We start from the raw sequence: 22,134 nt of genomic DNA, 5'->3' as shown, positions 1-22,134 counted from the left end.
GCACTTACTATATTATCTCAGCTACAGCTCCTTATAGTAAGTGCCAGCTGTAGGCACATTGAGAACCAAAGGAGCTTCCATGAGGGCGGGCTCACTCTGGGACTATAGCAGTCAAAAAAGGGTTCAGGCATGAGGAGGCCTTGGACTGGCTCCAGATGATGGGCAGGACACAGAATGGCTGATGGGCAAGGCATAAACCTTTCAGATCTGGAATGGCATGGGCAGACTTACATGCAAGAATGAATGTGGCAAATAGAATAGGAGGGAACTTTCCAAGTCACTGTATGTGGCCAGTGTTACCCTAATACCACAGCCGGCATAACCATCACAAAAAAGAAAACTACAGACCAATTTCCCTTATGAATATAGAAATAAAAATCCTCAACAAAATACAACAAAATACTGAATCCAACAGCATACAAAAAGGATAATACACCATAATCAAGCAGGATTTATCCCAAAAGTGCAAGGTTAGTTAATCATACAAAATCGATCAATATAATATACCATATTAATAAAATTAAGGACAAAGACCACATGATCATCTCAATAGATGCAGAAAAAACATTTGACAAAATCCAACACACTATGATAAAAACTCTTAAAACTAGAACTAAAAGGGAACTTCTTTAACTTGAGGAAGGACATCTCCAAAAATATCACAGCTCATACCATTCTCAATGGTGAAAGAATGGTTGTGTTTCCCATTAAGATCAGGAACAAGACAAGGATATGCTTTTAATACTGTACTATAAATTATAGCTAGGGCAATTAAGCAAGAAAAATAAATAAAAGGTATTGATCTTGGAAAGGAAGAAGCAAAACTATTTGCAGATGCCATGATCTTATATATAAAAAAGCCCAAGGAATCCACAAAATTAAACAAGGCTGCGGGATATAAGATTGAAGTTTTTGTATCTCAGTATGCTGGCAATGAACAATCTGAAACTAGGAAAACAATTCCATTTACAATAGCATCAAAAGAAATAAAATACTTAGGAATAAATTTAATAAAAGAAATACAAGGGTGCCTGGCTAGCTCAGTCAGAAGAGCATGCAACTCTTGATCTCAGGGTTATGAGTTTGAACCCCACACTGGGTGTAGAGATTACTATAAAGGAAATAAACTTAAAAAATAAAATAAAATTAAATAAATAAATAAATAGGGACACCTGGGTGGCTCACTTGGTCAAATGTCTGACTTCAGCTCAGGTCATGATCTCACGGTTCGTGAGTTCTATCCCTGCACCAGGCTCTGTGCTGACAGTGCAGAGCCTGCTTTGGATCCTCTGTCTCCCCCCCCTACCCTACCCTCCCTCATTCTCTCTCTCTTTCTCTCAAGAATAAATAAACATTAAAAATAAAATAAAAAATAAACAAAAGACTTGTACACTGAAAAAAGGATAACATACCATTGAAAGAATTTAAAAAGATCTAAATAGATGGAAAGGTATCACCATTCATTGGTTGGAAAACTTAATATTGTTAAGATGTCAATAGCCCCCGAATTGATCTACAGATTCAGTACAATTCCTGTCAAATTCCCAGCTGACTTTTTTTTGCAGAAATTGACAAGCAGGTCCTAAAATTCATATGGGAATGCAAGGGATCCAGAATAAGCAAAATAGTCTTGGAGGGCTCACATTTCTCGAGTTTAAAACTTACTATAAAGCACCCCAAATATCCATCGACTGATGAGCGGATAAAGAAGATATGGTGTGTGTGTGTGTGTGTGTGTGTGTGTGTGTGTGTGTGTGTACGTGTGTGTGTATACACACTGGAATATTACTTGGCGATCGAAAAGAATGAAACTTTGCCACTTGCAACAACATGGATGGAACTAGAGTGCGTTATGCTAATAAGCAGGATAAGTCAGAGAAAGACAAATATCACATGATTTCACTCATGTGGAATTTAAGAAACACAACAGATGAACATAGGGGAAGGGAAGGAAAAATAAGATAAAAACATAGAGGGAGACAAACCATAAGAGACTCTTTAATACAGAGAACAAACTGAGGTTGCTGGAGGGGAGGTGGGTGGAGGATGGGCTAAATGGATGATGGGCATGAAGGAGGGCACTTGTTGGGATGAGCACTGGGTGTTATATGTAAATGATGAATCACTAAATTCTACTCCTGAAATCATTATTGCACTATATGTTAACTTAGATTTAAATAAAATTTAAAAATTCAAAAAAAATTTACTACAAAGCTACAGTAACCTAAATAGTGTGGTACTGGCATAAGGATAGATGTAGATTAATGGAATTTAAATGAGAGTACAAATATAAACCCTCACATTTGTAGTCAACTGATTGTCACTATGTGTGCCAAGCAATTCAATGGGTAAAGAATAGTCTTTTTCTACAAATGGTGCTGGGACAGTTGAATAACAATATGCCAAAGAATGAATTTGGACTCTTTTCTTTTTTTTTAAATTTTTTTAAATGTTTATTCATTTTTGAGAGATAGAGAGTGAGTGGGGGAGGGGCAGAGAGAGAGTGAGACACAGAATCTGAAGCAGGCTCCAGGCTCCAAGCTGTGGGCACAGAGCTCGATGCAGGGCTCGAACCCACTAATTGCAAGATCATGACCTGAGCTGAAGTCAGATGCCACCCAGTCACCCTGGACTCCCTTCTTACACCATTCACAAGCCAATTCAAAATGGATTACAGACCTAAATGTAAAAGTTAAAACTGTAAAATTCTTGGGGCGCCTGGGTGGCTCAGTCGGTTGAGCCTCCGACTTCGGCTCAGGTCATGACCTCACGGTTCGTGGGTTCAAGCCCCACATCGGGCTCTGTACTGACAGCTCAGAGCCTGGAGCCTGCTTTGGATTCTGTGTCTCCCTCTCTCTGCTCCTGCCCCACTCATGCTCTGTCTGTCTCTCTCAAAGATGAATAAACATTAAAAAAATAAATAAAAATTTTTAAAAAACTGTCAAATTCTTAGATAAAAACAAAGGAATATACCTTCATGGTTAGATAATAGTTTCTTAGGTGCCAAAAGCACAGGTGACAAAAGAAAAAATTGGTAAATTGGACTTCATCAAAATTAACTTTTGCATTACAAACAATACCATGAAGAAAATGAAAAGACAATTCACAGAATGGAAGAAAACATTTGCAAACCATACATCTGATAAGGGAGTTATATTCAGAATAGGTAAAGAACTCTTATAACTCAGTAATAAGATGACCAAAAAAATTTTTAATGGATAAATTACTTGAATAGACATGTCTCCAAAGAAAATATTACAAGGTTCATTATGAAAACATACTTGCTTAACATCATTAGTTATCAGGGAAATGCAAATCAAAACCACAATAACATAGAACTTCACAACCATTAGGAAGGCTATAAAAAATAAATAAATAAATAAATAAATAAATAAATAAATAAATAAATAAAGACAATAACATGTGTTGGTGAGAACGTAGAGAAATTTAGACCCTAATACAGAGTTGATGGTAATGTAAAATGGTATAGCCATAGTTTAATGGTTCATCAAAATGTTAATCATAGAGTTACTATATGACCCAGCAGTTCCAATCCCAGGTATATAACCCAAGAGAAATGAAAACACATGTCTGCACAAAAACCTGTACACAAATGTTCATAACAGCATTATTCATAGTAGTCAAAACGTTGAAACAGTCCAAAAGTCCATCAAAAAATGAATGGATAGGGGTGCCTGTCTGGCTTAGTCAGTAGAGTACGTGACTTTTGATCTTGGGGTTGTGAGTTCAAGTACCATGTTGGGTGTGGAGCCTACTTTGAAAAAAAAGGATGGATAAATACAATGTGTTATATATCCATGCAATGGAATATTTGAAATACTGATACATGGTATGACATGGATAAACTTTGGAAACACTATGCTAAGTGAAAGAAGGAAGTTAGAAAATACCACCTAGTGTATGATTATATTTATATGAATGTCTCAAATAGGCAAATTCATTGAGACAGAAAGATTTGTGGTTGCCAGGCATGGGGTAGGGTGGCAGGTGACTGTTAATGAGCATGGTTTCTTTTTGGGATGATAAAAACTAAACTTAGGTGGTGATGATAGTAGCCCAATTCTTTGAATATACTAAAAATCATTGAAATGTACCCTTTGAATGAATGAAATTTTAGGGTATGTGAATTATATCTCAGTAAATGTATTTTTTTAAAGTAGTGAATGTGGCATTGTTGAAGTCCTACCTGGCTGAGGTGATAAGTTTGTATAGGCAGGAGAGATTCAGGGCTTATTCTCCTCTCCTAAATCCCTAAAATAGGAGGTAGAAATTTGGAGCGGAACAGAAAGGGATAATTATGAAGTAGGACATCACTGCAGGCTAGAGCAGGCTGGCTTGGAAGGAGAAGCAGCTGCACACATTTGCTTGAGGGTGTTGAGCCCCTGCATTGAGGGAGGTGTTCAGCTTGAAGGGAGAGAGGACATGAGAGAAAAAATACAGGTTATGTCTGAGACTGCCTGTTTAAAAATAGTTGCCTGTGCCTTTTAGGAAACATAGAGTTGTTATTTGGCCACATACATGTGAATCTATAAGAAAAGTGTTATTATAGACATCAAGGGATTTGGGCACTATCAAAAGGAAATGCCCCACAGATGTTACTATGACAAAACTGGAAGGGTCTATAATATTACCCAGAATGCTGTAGGTCCTGTTGGACAAGATTCTTGCCAGGAGAATTCATGTATGTATGTTGAGCATATTAAGCACCCTAAGAACCAAGATAGCTCCTAGAAACATGTGAGGGGAAAATGATCAGAAAAAGGAAGTGAAAGAGAAAGATACTTGGATTCAGGTGCCAGCCTGCTCCACCCAGAGAAGCACACTTTGTTAGAGCCAGTGGAGAGGAGCCTGAGCTGCTGGAATCTGTTGGTATGAATTCATGGGATGATAGATGTTTTTTTAAAAAAGACCTCTGGACTATAAAGAGAAGAAAAAATTGTCTATGGTTGACCCCATGCAGCCCTGCTCACACATACACACAAAAGGAGATATCAATCCTACTCTCTACTTATATGATACCCTTATTCAGTAGACACACACACACACACACACACACACACACACACACACACACACACACACCGGTGTTAAAATCTAAGGTAATTTTTTAGTCCTGATCCAATACCTTCACTTTAGAAATGGGGACACTGAGGCTTAAAGAGATCACAGTACAGTGCTGTTCATGTTAGAGATGTGATTAGAATTCCAGTCAGCTGATTTTGCATGTGGTAATCCTTTCCTCTTGAACAACCCCACCCTATCTCCACTTGCTTGAGGGTGTAAGCACGCACTCTTAGAAGCACGCTAATTCCTCTTTATCCTTCACTTTTCTGCACAAATGTGCCTTCCTCAGGGAATAAGCTTACTCTGATCCCCTTAGCCTAGATCAGGCCTCCCTGCCATTGTTCTCAGTTTCCTTTACCTTCCCACAAAGGTAGGCCTGTAGGGTACCCATTGTATTTCCAGGCTTTAGAATTGTGCCTGGGCCATAGCAGGCATTGAAATTATTCATTTACTAAATGTACAAATACTGGTCTTTTTTGCCATACCGACTCTTCCCACTGTACAAGTCAACGTTTAGCTGATTCATCCTTCAGTTTCCCACCATGGTACAGAGTATCACTGTACATGGTGACAGCATAGTGAGACATGTCACCAGTGAAATGACAGTAGAGTTCAGGCTCCCTGATTACCCATGTTGTACCTTGGATCACTTGGCCTTCCTGCTTTTCAGAAGGTCAAGTCAGAAAAGACTTAGACTACTTGATCATTTATCCTCTACCCATAGGAACCTGCGATGTGCTGATTGAATTGGGACTAGAAAAGATGTACAAAACCACTCAATGAAATTTAGGGACTAAGCAGGAAAACTAATGGAGCTGGACTGAGTAAGTTTAGAGGGGATGAAGGTTGATGATACACTGTGTGGGAGAGCAACAGATCAGGAGCCAGAGTCTCTTGTGCATGCAGTTGCTTTCACTCGTGAGCTGTGTGATCTGACCCAAGCCAGGCCCTTCATCTGTTAAATGGATATGCTCTCTCCACGCTCTTTCCCCACTTATTATGAGGACCAAAAAAATGCATGTGACATTACACTACCTGCTATAAAATAGCACTTTACAAATGCAGGGTAATGTTATTACTGATATAAAGAGGATGTGGATACTAGTTTTCTATTTCCAGAGCATAGACCAAAACTCAGTTGATTCAGATGATGAGTAGAGAGGTTTATAAAAAGATCTTTGTCCAGGTGGAGCAACTGAGGAGTGGAACAGACAGCATGCAAACTCGTGGAGTCCTTGCAGAATTCTCCCGGCAGGTTAGACAATTGCTCATCCTATGTGATGGAGACACAGGACTAAGCTTAGGGACTGGAGTAAGTGATCTTTGATTTCTAGTTCTAAGAGTGCATGCATTTAAGATCCCAAAATTCCCTCCTCTTCCTTGAATTTTTTTGAACTGTCCTGTTTCTGTTGTAATAATTAGGCTCCATAGCCTATTGGGTACCATATATTTTCATAGAATACCGAAGTCTGGGATGAGCTTCCATGATGCCACACAAAATATATTGACTCCAGTCTCTTCCAGCAACTCTAGTTTGTTCGATGAGGATACTTAATTGCTCTTTAGCATTTCATTTGAATGAGACTCACGGATCTGTTTAGAAGAAAACTGCTGATCAATTGCAAATGCCCCTGTTGTCATGGAAACAAGCTGCAATGAGACTATAATTATATTTCCTTATTCCTGAAGTGAATCTCTAATCATTGCTATGGTAATTACCCAATATCTGTGGTCCCAAATTACATGATGCTTGTCCAAAAAAGACAAAGGATAGGAATAGGAGGGCTGGCCCAAGACATGTGTTAACTGTACAGCTGCAGAAAGCCCTCTCCTTTTGTGTGTGGGGAGAATTTCCCTCTGTGGGCTCATACTCCAAGGTTAGATGATGTCAGTGGCATCTTAGAATGTGCCTGGTGTGTAGAGTAGTGGCTAGAAGGCTGTATCAGGTTAGGATTATTTCTAACACAACTAGTATCTTCAACAGTAATGAAATATAGTACCTGATGTACCTGAAAGTCTGGAGGACTTGTCAAGTTTCAAAGTCCATTAATGAAGTAACTCAGCAAAGGCATCAAGAACTGGTCTGATTCTTTTTTTGCTCTTCCTCAGGGAGTAGTCTCTTGTCCCCAGGTTTGTCCCTTCATAGCCCCCAAATGGCTGTCAGGTGTCACCTGTTATATGCAGGCAACAAAGGCAGGAGACAGAAAGGGGATCTTCCCTGTCTTCTGTCATGTTTTGTGAATGAGAAGAGCTTTCCCAGAAATGCCTCCTCCATGATACTCTCCCTCACTTTTTTTTGTTCCTTCCACACCAGACCCTGCTACAGACAGTAGTTCCAGTCAACAGAACTTAAAATGGAGGTGACCCTTCCTGACTCCTGTTCAGGATCCTCAGCACTAAGTGCATATGGGTGAGGGATGGAATGGCATGACTACAGGGCTAACTTTGTTTTGCTTTCCTTCTCACCTTCTCTTTCTACTGTGACTCTGCTTCTGGTGCCCCGAGTTCCAGGCCACAGTCCCGTCATGTACCCTGTGTCTGATCTCTACTGCTTCTGCCAATAAGCATGGGCACAGGGCCCTGGACCTGGGCTTGGGCATCCCAGTAGCATGGGGAATGGCATCCTTGGCTCTCAGGCACAGCACACGCCACCAAGAAAGAAAAGTCAGCCTCTTGCAAGAGAAGCAGAATCAAAACACCATAGTGCTTTTCAGAAAAGTTATCCATCCAGGTGGGCTAGGTTGGAAAGGAGAATCAAGATACAGAATGAGAAATACGGTGTGGTGGTTGTTTTTGGTACTTAACTGTCAGCATCTAGTTTCCCTTCCCAACAGTTTTTGCCTATTTTTTTCCCCAAGTTATCAAGTTTGCCTCTCTGTGTATACCTCTAATAGGACACAGTATCTGCCTCTATGACAGAAGCCAAAAGGGCCAGATCCTCCACTTTCCCCCAACTGCAGCCTGGCATGAGCATGTGACCCCCCCACCCCCCCACAGCCAGTTGGACTTTCTCTCCTGGGCTTGGACTTGGCAGGTGCTCAAGGATGGAAGAGACACAACTATGGTGGCAGCCCGTAACCAAGCTCTTCCTGTGGCATGGCAGCCGCTGTGGTTCCTGATGCCCAAACCGCTACAGTTCTAACTCCTGTCTTTTTCCAAGCTTTGGTCCCAGTTTCCTTTGTTCTTTGATCCCCCATTGTTCTTCTAAGTAAATTTTCTTTTGGTTGAGCATGACAAGATTAATTTCTGTGTCAAGACACAGAATGAAACCAGGAAAACTAGGTGAGGGGTGGAGGGAGGGTGTGACACAGAAGGTAGGAAGTAAAGCCTGGAACACTTCCCTGGTTTGAATTAAAAAGAAGTCCCCAGAAGAAACCTTTAAAGATGCTGAACATCCTCCTGACTTGCCCACCAGCTGGCTTCTTAGAGTCTCCCACAATGGCCTCCGGCACAGGCCTGCCATACCTGAAAAATGCGCATGGTCTGAAAATATATCCTCCCCTCCCCCACCCCCCCATCAACACATTTGCCTCAGGCTCTCCATTCCCTCGGTGACCTTTCCATGGAAAACCCATCTGATTAACTATTCTACAGTATTAGTCATTCACTCTTCCATTGAAAAACTTTACTCACATATTATATTGTATTAAGCACTGTGGGAGAAACAAAGGTAACAGATGTGATCCCTGCCCTCATGCAGCTCCAAGTACTGTAGTGGAGATAAAATGATGCCATTAGTGCTGGAATCATATTTGTGTAGCACTTTATAATATGCACAGCACTTTTATTTTCTCTCTTATTTAAGGCATGATTATAGGAACCATAACATAAAACAGTAAGAGATGTGTGCACAGGCCTTTCTTCCAGGAAGCAGGAGAGGCTGTGTGTATTGGGGGGTGGGGGGCGTTGATAAGATTTGAGCTGGACCTTGAAGGATGAGTAGGGCCTGAACCAAGAGATTGGCATTGGGCAGTCCATGGAGAGGAAGAGCCTATGCAATGATAGAACCCAGAGAGGGTATTTGGGGAACCGAGTGGTTTGTCTTACAGGATGCTGGAAGTAGGGTAACATTTGATAGTAATGGGTAACACTAATGTAAATGCTTACACTGTTCTCAGTGCTTTACATACTATAACTCATTTAATCCTAACAGTAGCTTCGTGAGGGTGGTCCTGTTATCATCCCCATTTACAGATAGGGAAACTGAGACACGTAGAGATTTAGTGACTTGCCGAAGGCCACACAGCTGGTAAGGGGTAGAACCGGGTTTCAGTGGTAGGCAGACTCACACATGGAGTCTGAGCACAAACTCCCTCCACTACATGCCCTCCATCATAGAGCCAGAGAAGTTTGGAGCCCTGTCATGCAGAGCTTTGTGGGCCAGTAACGTAGCAGCTTCATCTCATAAGATTTTAGCAAAAGAGAACCACTGGAAGTTTCTGAGCTGGCAAGTTAACTACTTTAAAGTTAGTGCAGGGTTTGGGAGGAAGTGAATTGCAGAGGACTTCAGTTGGAGACCATTTATAGATGTCAATCATATTACAACAGGCTGGAGGTCAAACCAGGGTAACAGTGACAATTAGACACTCATTGGCCCTTAAACTGCCCTTAGAGGTTCTTCCACTTGCTTCTGAGGTCTCCCTAACACGTCTTTTTACATGTCCAAGAACAAAGCCTTTGAGCCTCCATTGTCCACCTGGGTTGGGGATGAGAGCACCGTGCCAGACACTTGCCTCCAGAGGTCCAGGAAAACAAAAGTTCTTCATACCACATTTGCAGTGATTTTAGAATCTCAAGTGGTTTTAAAATTAAAAATAATAAAAATAAAGCTTCTCCTGGGCAGAGGTTAAGTGTGTGAACTTTATATTGTTTTTGGTATGGTTACTAGCATAATAACCCAATTCTGTGTATTACAGCAGAGTGGGGTTATAACGCATTCAGACCTCAGCTGAGTTTTCTGAAATCTTTTACAACTTCAAGCACAGAAATGGGCCCTTCAAAACAGCCCTACATTTTGGTCAGTGTGCTGCCAAGTGCACCCAAGAGTACTATATTATTTCATCTTCAATGCCCTTTAGAGCTTCTAGGTAGAATTATGACAGTCAGTACAGCTGACTCTGGGTAAATGAAAGAGAAAGAGGTGGAGTTGGGGAGGAACAGCAGTGTCTTTCTTCCTCTCCTTCCAAATCCATAATGACTTAGATCAAAGGTCTTTAAATATAATAAGATGTAGATAGAACAAGACCCCCTAAGCCACTCCAAGTTTGTCTCAGTGCTAATAATCACACCTTCTTGTAGAATTGACTCAACCTATTAGAATCCTCTGGTCTTCAGTCAATAGTCCTGTTCATGGTGTTTCAACCTCCTGGGCTGAACCCTAGGGACTGTTGCTCTGTGACTCAGATACCACTATTAGCTTTTCAAGCATTTCACCTCCAGATTTCCCATGATTTTAGTCAAATATCAAGAAGTTCTCCCTTCTTCCTCCCTCTTCTCTTCCTCCTTTTTTTCCCCTTTTTTTGTCCTGTAAAGTCTATACTAATCTTTATAGAGAGTGACTTTCATTTGGGTAGGGGATATGAAAGTGATGTAAATGTCACATCTTCAGTGTGAAATGAGGACATAGGGCATACCTACTTATCTTTCAGCCATGTCTACACATAGTTATGAGTCATGATACGGTATTCATACATTTTTTAAAATTTTAAGGGGTGCCTTGGTAGCTCAGTTGATTGAGTGTCCAACTCTTGATTTTGGCTCAGATCATGATCTCACAATTTGGTGAGTCTGAGCTCCATGTTGAGCTCTGCGCTGACAGTGAGGAGCCTGCTTGGGATCCTCTCTCTCCCTCTCTCTCTCTGCCCCTCCCCCACTCACACTATTGCTGTCTCTCTCAAAATAAATAAATTTTTTTAAAAAATCTTGATTAATACCACTGATCATAGCAGCATTAAGTCACATTGGCCAAAAAGTTGAAACAAAATGTTTATCCACAGATGAATGGGTAAACAAAATGTGATATATTCTAGATGTAGTAGAATATTATTCAGCCTTCAACAATGATGAAATTCTAAAAAAAAAAAAAATGAAATTCTGACACATGCTACATGGATAAACCTTGAAGATATTATGCTAAGTGAAATAAGCCAGACACAAAAGGACAAATGTTGTATGATTCCACTTATAGGAGGTACCTGGAATAGTCAAATTCGTAGACATAGAAAGGAGGATAATGGTTATCAGGGGCTAGGGGAAGGGGGGAGATGGATAGTTATTGTTGAATGGGTATAGAGTTTCAGTTTGGGATGATGAAAAGTTCTAGATGGGTTCTTGTGAATGTACTTAATGCCACTGAACTGTACATTTAAAACGGGCTAAAATAATAGATTTTAAGTATATTTTACTATAACAAAAAAATCTCAGTCAATATTATGTAAATACAAAAAAAATTCACGGATGCTGGGATCTCATTTGGTGTTGACAGAGTTGGTATTTAAGCAGTAAAACTGGTTCACCTTCTTTTATATAAGATTTGCAGTCGTGGGTGAACTGAGAGTCTCTTAACACTACATTCTTAACGCAGGCTGGCAGCTATTCACATAGTGTCTTTGTTCCCAAAGAAATCCAAATATCTACAAACATGGAGAGCTAAAATGGAAAGCTCTGTCAGCTGTGACTCAGGAGCCTGAGTTCTGGTTTCGGTTCTGTCTTGATCAAGTCTCTCTCTCTCTCGCCTTCTGGGACCTCGGCTCCTGTTGTCATGGACTCCGTCATCACAGAAGGCCCTTTGAGCCTGGACTGTTGGCTGTACGAGGACTGCCATCTGTCACAGTGGACGGTGCCCCAGACTAGCAGCTCCCCCTCCAGCTGCTAGCTTCCTTGTAGAGATGCACTGGAGATGTGGCAAGCAGCGACCTGTGCCTCCGAGCACAGCAGGAGAGGAGCGTGGGCAGGCAGAATGGAGTGCAGGCTTGGAGTGGGTCTTGCAGCTTGGGGTCTTTAGTCCTACTCCTTGATTTCCACATTGTTTTTGAAGGAATTCTGAACTGAAAGGACAGATGATGTTATTTATTAATGTCCAGTGCCCTATAGCTCTCCCCAACCTGGACCTGACCTCTCGTAAAATCATACATCACGGAGCCTGAGGGATGACAGTAACAAAGAAATAGGAAAGATGTAGGTTTTGTGGGAAACACTGATGACTTTGGTTTCACTGATGATGTTGAGTTTGTAGACAGTGGGACAGCCAGGTAGCCGGCTCCACTATGTGGCTAGAGACATAGAGAGAGAAGAGCATGTAGTATTGGAGACACGTAGACAGTTTTTTAAAGTGGTTGTTAAAACCAGAAGAGTAGAGCAGGTCATTCTATCATCTGTGCCTTTGAAAAGGTAACATAGGAGTTGAAGAGTTGAAGGGAAAGACCAAAAGCTGATGTCTATGGGCTGACTAGATGCCTCTGATTAGATGTTTGAAATCTGAACCTCTTCACCAATAACAATTACATCAGTGACAACAGCAACAAAGCCAGGACAGATACAGAAATGAGAGTTATGACATCTCAGCCATGCTTTTTGTCCATAGGGCCCAGGAACTTCTGCTGCCTGGACCTCCAAGTCCAAAGGGACCATTTTTCCAACCCTTCTAAGGTGTGGCTATGATTCTTCCCTGAACTAATGAAGACTATTCCTCAGGGACCAGTGTTGTTATGAATTTCCCAAGGGGGTGTCTCTTCCTCTCCTACTAGAGTTTGCTTTTAGTACATGTGCTTTGCATTTGACTTCAGATCTTGTTTAAATTTAAATGACTGTTTAATGTATTGACAATCCTTCAGTTAGAAGTTAAAAATCTGGGGGATTTTAGAGGTCTTTATACATCTCTTCTCATGATCAAGAGGCTGCTCTGTGTTCTCAACATCTGAAGAGAAGGTTCCCACACAGGAAGCCCCTTTTTTTCCATTTGAGAACATAAAGCCTGAAGGAAAGTTGCAGCTTTGAGGCCCCTGCCTCTAGGCTCACTCATAATAAAAGAAAGGGGGAGGACTGGCCTGCTTCGAAATCAATTGTGAAAGATCTTTAAATGTCAGGAATAAAGAAGTCCAGATGAACTCTGCTAAGGTACAATTTGTATTAAATTGCCCCACTACCTCCCAATCATGTAATTCCTATTTCCCAGCTGTTAAGGACAATGATTCTACCAAGCTCTTTGTTCATAAGAACATAGTTTCAAGCTGAGATCTCCACACGTGGTGTATTCAGTTTGAATTCCAGCCCTGCCTCAAATTCTGGAACTTTGGGCAGGGTTTTTACCTACTCTTTGTCTCAGCTTCCCCTTCAGACAAAAGGAAATAATCTATATTGTAGAGTTGTTTGGAGCCAGAACTGGTAACCATGTTTACCAAAGATTTTGAATTATACAGATTACCAAGGATTTAATGTTGATTTGCATTATGTAAACAAATATTTAGAAGAGAGTGTTCATCCATGTAACTAAATAAACCAGGTACCATTCTCCTCCACTGTTTCTTCTCAGAGCTTTACAATAGGAAAAAAACCAGATATAAGAAGAAAAAGGTAGAAATATTTTTGGTCACTTTGAAAAGTAATCCCCTCAAGAGTAAAGGCCATATAAATAAGTAGGTTCTGACAAATGTAGAAATTTAATATCAAAAAGTTATTTAATCATTTCTACTTCTGGCTGTGATGAAGTAGCTTGTAGCAAATCAGAACTCCCACCAAGAACAACAAGAAATACAGATAGAATATTAAAACAAAGACATCTGTTTGAAGACATCATATTGCTTCTAGTGCACCAGACTTGAACAATGAGTTCCTGGAGAGAATGGAAGCCCACTGAGATGAGCCCAACTTTCTGCATATTGCTTCTCTCCTGTGAGCATTGACTGTTGGGAGAGAGCAAGAGACCAAGAAGCTGGAGGGTGACTGGCAAGAGGAAGAGAAGGCAACAGAGCTGTAGGCAATCTCCTGGAGCCTGGAATACAATAATTGGAGTTTGAGGCTGCCAAGATAGCCAGGACTTAAGGGGCTGAAATGCTCAAGGGAAGAGAAACTCAGAAGAATGAATCTAAATCTGGGCAACAGTTTTCCTTTTGACAAATTTGTTGATAAAGCTGAACAGAAATAGAGGCTGAAAGGTAAGGCAGACATTCTGTGGTGTTGGAAAGATGAAAATTGGGATTTAGGGACTAGCAAGGAGGGGGACCTTAGGAAGCAATCCAGGCTGTCAGTTGGGACAACAGGAGGCCTATACCCTAGAAGTGGGGAAAAGCAGAAGTAGTCTGAGCCTTACAAAGGTTGCTTCCTAGCCATGATCAGCTCAGTCCCTGATTGGATTCAGGTGGTCTGCTCCTCTGCCGATGGCTGAAGGAGTGGGTGAAACCTCTCTGGAAAGAGAGAACCCAGCCTCTACAATGTTTCATTCATGATATATAGAATTCAATCAAAAAATTACCAGGCAGCTGAGAATCAGACTATGAGGAAAACAAAATAATAGAAGTAGACCCACAGGTGATAAAGATATTGAAGATTCAGATAGAGATACTTAAATAATTGTGATTAATATATTCAGTTGAATAATTGACAAGATAGAGAATTTTACCAGACAACTAGAATCCATTAAAAAGAATCAAATGGAAATCTAGATGTGAAAAATGCTACTGAAATTAAGCACTCAATAGGTAATTTTAACAGATTTGACACAGAGAGAGAATTAATGACCTGAAGGCAAGTTTTGTAGAAAAATCCAGACTGAATCATATTGAGTAAAAAGAATGACAGGTACAGAAAATAGCATAAGGCCATATGGCTCATAGGGAAGCATTCTAACGTTAGAGAAATCAGGGGGTGGGGAAATAAAGGAAAAAGGGAGTAGAAGCAATATTTGAAGGAATAGTGGCTTAGAATTTTCCAAAAGTGATGAAAGACACCAAGCAACAGGTTTAAGAAATTACTATATATCCCCAGCTGGATAAAGTAGAGGAAATCCATACCTGCCCACAGCAGAGTAAAACTGCTATCAACCAAGGCAAAGGGAAAAACCTTAGTATCAGCTATAAATAAAAGATGATATTTTTTGAGGAACCTCCATACTGTTTTCCAGAGTGGCTGTACCAGTTTGCATTCCCATCAACAGGGCAAAAGTGTTCCCTCTCTCCACATCCTCGCCAACATCTGTTGTTGCCTGAGTTGTCAGTTTTAGCCATTCTGATAAGTGGCATCTCTTTGTGGCTTTGATTTGTCTTTCTCTGATGATGAGTGATGTTGAACATCTTTTCGTGTGTCTGTTAGCCATCTGGATGTCTTCTTTGGACAAGTGTCTATTCATGTCTTCTGCGCATTTCTTCACTGAATTATTTGTTTTTTGGGGTGTTGAGTTTGATAAGTTCTTTATAGATTTTGGATACTAACCCTTTATCTGATATGTCATTTGTAAATATCTTCTCCCATTCCATCCATTGCCTTGCAGTGCAGAAGCTTTTTATCTTGATGAGGTCCCAATAGTTCATTTTTGCTTTTGTTTCCCTTGCATCCAGAGACCTGTCTAGTAAGAAGCTGCTGCAGCTGAGGCCAAAGAGGTTGTTGCCTGTTTTCTCCTCTAGGATTTTGATGGTTTCCTGTTTCACATTTAGGTCTTTCATCCATTTTGAATTTATTTTTTGTATGGTGTGAGAAAGTGGTCCAGCTTCATTCTTCTGCATGTCGCTGTCCAGTTTTCTCAGCACCATTTGCTAAAGAGACTTTTTTCCATTGGATACTCTTTCCTGCTTTGTTGAAGATTAGTTGGCCATACATTTGTGGGCCCATTTCTGGGTTCTCTGTTCTGTTCCATTGATCCATGTGTCTGTTTTTGTGCCAGTACCTTACTGTCTTCAACTACCTTACAACCCAGCAGTTGCACCACTAGGCTTTTATACAAATGATACAAAAATGCTGATTTCAAAGGGCACATGCACCCCAATGTCTATAGCAACATTATCAACAATTGCCAAATTATGAAAGAGCCCAAATGTCCATTGACTGATGAATGGATAAAGATCATGTGGTATATATATACAGTGGAATGATACTCAGCGATCAAAAAGAATGAAATCTTGCCATTTGCAACAATGTGAATGAAACTAGAGTGTATTATACTAAGTGAAATAAGTCAGGCAGAGTAAGACAAATAGCATATGATTTCACTCATATGTTGAATTAACAAAACACAATAGATAAACATAGGGGAAGGGAAGTAAAAATAAGATAAAAACAGAGAGGGAAGCAAACCATAAGAGACTCTTAAATACAGAGAACAAACTGGGGTTTCTAGAGGAGACGTAGGTGGGGGGAATGGGTTAAATGGGTGATGGGAATTAAGGAGGGCACTTGTTGAGATGAGCACTGGGTATTATATGTAAGTGATGAATCACTGGGTTCTACTCCTGAAACCAATACTATACTGTATATTAACTAACTTGAATGTAAATAAATTTAAAATAAAAAAGATGATAGACTGCCTGTCTTTTCAAAGAAGCAGTAATATAACTTACAAAAATTTTATAGGTAACAGCATAACTTAATGGTAAAATATTGAATACGTTTTTGCTTAGTTTGAGAACATGTCAAAGTCCACCATCACAACTTCTGTTCAACTTTGTGTGAAGTTCTAGCTAATTCACTGTGACAAAAAAAAAAGAAAGGCAGGGAGGAAGGAAGGTGGGGGGTTAGGGAGAGAGGGAAGGAAAGAAAGAAGGAAGGAAAAAAAGAAGGATGGATTTAAAATCCTTCCACCTGGGTGGCTCAGTCAGTTGGGCATCTGAGTCTTGGTTTCTGCATGGGTCATAGTCTCATAGTCATGGGATGGAGCCCCATGTTGGGCTCTGTGCTGAGTGTGGGGCCTGTTTGGGATTCTCTCTCTCCCTGGTTTTCTGACTCTACCCTGGTCACACTCACATGCTCACTCCTTCAAGATAAATAAATAAACTTTAAAAAGTAATAATGAAATAAAACTGCCTTTTGTCACAGGCAACCTGCTTGTATTCATAGAAAACCCAAAAGAATCAAGTCATATTATTATAATTAATAAATTTAGCTTTAAGAACAATATACAAAGACTAATTATATTTTAATATTATACCAGTAAACCATTAGAAAATAAAAATGTTAACCTATATACACCATTTATAGTCAATTCAGAAACATCAAATATGTAGGAATAAATCTATCAATATGTATAAGATTTCTACACACAAAACTACAAAACATTATTAAGAGAAAGTAAGAGGGATCTAAACAAAGGGGTATCTGATGTTCAGGGATTAAAAGATCAAATATTATAAAGACGTTAGTTATCCCAAAATTTATCTGTAGATCTAATGACGTCATGAAAGTAATTCTAGGAGTGTGTTGGACTCTGTGTGTGTGTGTAAATTTGTGTAGAAATGCAGAGATAAGAATAGCCATCTTGAGGAAAAAAAAAGCTAGAGAACTTAAACTACTAGATTCCAAGACTCATTAAAAGGCTATAGTAATTAAGACAGTGTGGGATTATTGCTATAAAAATAGATAAGTAGACCAAGGGAAACCAGGCCAGAAACAGATCCAGATATACATAGTCACTTAATTTATAGCAAATCACCCCCTATCTTCAAGCCTTAGTTTCCTCATCTGTAAATAGGCTTAATAATAGTGCCCACCACATAAGGCTTAAATATTACATAATAAAAGGACTTAGGGGTGCCTGGGTGGCTCAGTAGGTTAAGTGCCTGACTCTTGATTTTGGCTCAGGTCATGATCTCATGGTTCGTGAGTTTGAGCCCCGCGTCAGGCTCTGTGCTAACAGTGCAGAGCCTGCTTGGAATTCTCTCTCTCTCTCTCTCTCTCTCTCTGTTTCTCTCTCTCTCTCTCTCCCCCTCCCCCACTCATGCTCATTCTCTCTCTCTCTCTCTCAAAATAAATAAATAAAAAAAAAAAGGACTTCGATGTTCTACTAAAGAGGTTAGCACACATGCAAGGGACATAGCAAGAAGGGCTTGATAAAATTTAGCCAGTATCAATATTACCATTGTGACTACCTCTCTTTCTGTAATTACTACTACTGCTGTTGTTACTGTTCATTTTCCATTTTTCAGTATGATTATCTGAAAGTGGGGAATGGGTGGACATTAAAGCATGGTTGACAACAAGGAACATTTGGGGCAACACAGAAAGTAGGAGAGTGTCACTGCTCAGCCTACTTGGAAAAACAATGGGATCGAGGAGATGAAGTTCATGATTCAGTCAGGGTTGACTTAGAAACTGGAATGGGACTTGGCCTAACACCAAGGTAACGTTGGCCACACAACTGTTGGTCATTAGTAAACATTTATGAAGCTTCTAAAATGGACTTGTGTATAGATGTTTTGTAAGAGTGTCTGAAAGCATGCATATATAAATATAAGCCATCTGCAAATACACTAAATAGAAATGAAGTCAGTTACCTCTTCTCTCACCTGAGTCATAGCCAGGGATCTGAGAGAGACATTTAGATAGAATATTAAAAGATTTGATTCTTTAAATGAAAAGTTTATTTCGTAGCTTCTTTAGGTAAACCTGGATGTTCATTTTGTAACACAGGTCACAGAGTCTCTGAAGACAGGGAAATAATGATCTATTTAATTCTTTCCATATTCATATCCTAAACAGTGCCTCATATTTTATAGAGTGGATTCCTGCTTTACAGTATGTGGTGTTATTTGGCTGAAAGCTTACTGATTCTTCTGGCTGTTTAGCATCTCTAATACTCCCCTATTCCAGCCCACGTGTCATTTGCATCCTGTCTTCCTCTCCCACTGGCCCACCCACACCCCATTTCACTTATGGGAGGGAAGATGCTGAGACCTTCCACTGCTTTAAGACATTTAGCTGGCTGGTGAAGGACTATACTCAGTAGCTCTGAATTCATTTCCTCTACTACTTCTGTTTGGACGACTTTAGATAAGATGATTTACCCCCTGAGTTTCATCTGTAACAAGGGATTGGTGTTGAAATAATGAAAGCAAAGCTCTTGGCACAGTTTTTCACTAAGGTGAGGGTTGATCTTGGCTATTATTTTTATTCTTATTCTTTATTCTTATTCTTGTTCTTGTTCTTGTTCTTATTCTTGACAAAGATCACACAGCCAGGAGGCTTACACCCAAGTCTTCTGTTTCTAAACCTCATATGCTTTTTTACCATGCTGCCTGTAATCTGGCAAATTAGAAGATACAATTTGGTACCCAGTCTTCCCAGTTCAGTCTAGATTTGGTCAGGACCCTGCCTGCTCCATTTCTGTAATTCAGTTTAAGAGCACCAGCTGGAGGCGCCTTTCCCCCAGTGCTGGCACTTGGTCACTGATAACACCTCCAGGTGGGACCCCTTCCTGAGGAGGGAAAGGGGGAGTCTGCCCATGGGCCTGGAATCATGGAAATGTACCTGCCTTGCCTTACAGAGAGTGTGTGATTCTGCCTGGGAAGTCTGGACTTGTTAAAGTGTAACCCTTTAACTGAAAAGCATTTATCGTTGGATACCTACCACTTATAAGCTGCTCACAGTCCATGAAGGTCATCAAAATTGCCCTAAGACACCTTTCTCGTAAAGAGTCTAGCCCTAGAGACTATACGTGTAGTCCCTACGAGCAGTTCTAATCTTTGTCAAGTCTTAGTTTTAGATGTATGTATCTTTCTAACAGTTTGATTGTAGTCCAAAAAAAGGAATCTCTTGCCTCTAACTTCTAGATCTGCACGTTACTTAAAAAGTGCTGGTTGATAGGACTTACTGGGGGAAAACTGATAGTGACAGCTCACCGGGACATAGGCTCCTCCAGTTAAAATTCCTGCAGTGCCTTATGTCCTGGGTCCTCTGCAAGTAGATATCTGTCTTTGAGTTCTCTCCCTGAGTGGCTCTAAAATATTGTGGACACATGCTCCCTTATTTCTGTGAGACCCTTTCGTCTACCCAAGCTACTTGGCTGACCCTTAGCAGAACAGGACACAATGCTGGAAGTGCTTTCTGAATAAGACAGGTTGTGGGTGGAGTCCTCTAAATGAGGAGGAACAGGAAATTGAATTGCCAAAAGAAATATTATCATCCTAATAAAACGAAGCACATGATTTGCATTCCAGGTCCTTCAACTATTCTATGGGAACCCGGGCCTTTTCCCATGACAGTATTTTTATCCCCGATGGGGGAGCAGAAAGTGAGCAGACAGTTCAAGCAATGTCACAGGACAACATCCTGGGCAAAGTCAAAACTCTTCAGGTAAGACAGCTTGAGATTGGAAAGTCAGAGCCATAGGAGGGGCCCCAGCTATGGTGGGAAGTGGGAGAATCCCCAGAGTGGCCTTGAATAATGGATCGGGAGATCCAGAGGAGCTTCTGGTGAGAATTTTTGCTTTCTCAAACCTGATTCTGTTCTCAGGAAACCTTCCATCCACCTGTGAGAGGTATATTGTCACCATTGTACCCACCTGCATAACATCCCCTCTCCTTTTCTCTCAAGCTGTTCCTTCACTTTTAAGTTCATATCATGAGGACAGGTACCCAAGATCAGCTGTAGGACATGGAGGGAGGGGAGAGTTGGAAAAGCAACCATTAAATCTTGGCCATAATCCTGAGCACAGGGTTGACTGTGAGCTGAGGGCACGCACAGCAGGTATCCATCCTTGGACAGTGAATGGTGAGACTCTGTTATTTGCTCTATCTGTAAATCTGGCTCGCCCTGAGCTACTGTATCTTGGAAGAATGCCAGGAAGCTCTTAAACCTCCCTCCTGTTCACACTGCAGAGCCCAGCAACTTTTTCTACACAAAATGGACTCAGGTGGCAACTCCTTAATAATTAAAAAATAATAAAATAATTATTCACTAAATGTGAGTGAGATCATGAGAAATCCAGAAAAAGCAAGGGGAGCAAAGACACCCGGGATCTGACCATGCAGGTTTGCCTGATAGCTTGGTAGCATTCACTCCCCCGACAGATGCGCCTAAGCAAGCACTTCTTTGAGATGGGAAGGCCTGGAGGCGATCCAGATTATGAACGGGGGACTCCGGGTTTGCTGGTTTCCATCTGTCTGTAAGTCTACAATAATAACAAATGTATAAATGAATGAAAGAGAAAAAAAAAAAGGAACAGCTGACTTGAATAGCTGCCGATACAATGAAGCATTATACTCAAAGGAAATTTTCTATTTTCTTGAAATGTTTTTGTTTCTACTGAACATTAGGTATGCATTTTGTGACCTGTGTTTGGTTACATATCCACACACACTCAGCTGAATATAGCATATGGCAGATGGGGAAATAGTCCACACCCTAGAACCACACCCAGACTTGCCTAGATCTTTATACCTACTGCCAACCACTGCCCAAGGCCATCATCTTGCCCTCAGAGCTAACCTAGGCGCTTCCTTCAGATTCTAGCATTTCCTAACCAGGTTCCGTCTTTAGTTCTTGCTGGCTATGCTGCTGCATGTTTTATAGCCTGAGAAGAAAAAGGAAGCTGTCACTTCGCACAGGTTAGAGAAGAGAAAGGGATAGTAATTGCCAAAGAAAACCTTGACGCTACCCCCCTCACCTTTCCTTCTTGAAGTCTTTTGATTCCTGGAATATTATTCTTAAGAAGTTTTGAACCCCTGGCTCATAATATCCCCTTTCCAAGAGGAGTGACTTACAGCGTTCAGTCCATGAAACAGGTGTACTTGATAAGGGCTTGCGAGGAGTCCTTTAAAAATTTGATAATAGTGTGTTGTCTTAAATGATGTCTGTTCTAACATCACACCACATGCCATTGCCACTCCAGGAATGGATTTGGAGTTATAAAATGTATGCAATTCTGCACTACTGAAACTCAATAAAAAAATGTGTGAGTGCCTCTTATTACTATTAACACTGTAAGGCACAAGTTTAAATAATTGGATCTCACAATTAAAATGTAAAACAACCAACTTCCCTGAAGCAACAGTTCTTTTAACAACAGGAAGAAAACTGTGAGTAAAGCAGAATAACTAATCGGAGTGATCTCCTTTGGACGATATCTGC

General features: G+C 40.5%; 1 protein-coding gene across 14 annotated transcripts in view; it reads left to right on the top strand.

The window, feature by feature from the left end:
* CRACD (capping protein inhibiting regulator of actin dynamics) overlaps positions 1 to 22,134 on the top strand; it is a 139,610-nt gene that overhangs the window by 84,027 nt on the left and 33,449 nt on the right. For 11 of the 14 annotated variants that reach the window (XR_006217003.1, XM_042984484.1, XM_042984482.1 and 8 more), the window contains one exon: positions 20,223 to 20,358. The exons of 1 other annotated variant lie outside the window; for it this stretch is intronic. Coding sequence is in view for 12 of the 13 variants with exons in the window: in XM_042984484.1 (XP_042840418.1) it covers positions 20,223 to 20,358 (136 nt within the window). In the remaining variant the exon portion in view is untranslated. Of the gene's footprint in view, positions 1 to 12,654; positions 12,733 to 14,160; positions 14,238 to 20,222; positions 20,359 to 22,134 lie in introns of those variants that run through there. 2 more of the 14 variants (XM_042984487.1, XM_042984490.1) reach the window with 2 other exon arrangements.

The sequence above is a fragment of the Panthera tigris genome, chromosome B1 (assembly GCF_018350195.1).
Source record: "Panthera tigris isolate Pti1 chromosome B1, P.tigris_Pti1_mat1.1, whole genome shotgun sequence".
NCBI lineage: Eukaryota > Metazoa > Chordata > Mammalia > Carnivora > Felidae > Panthera > Panthera tigris.
Note: the sequence above shows the minus strand (reverse complement) of the source record. Positions and strands in the feature narration are given on the sequence as shown.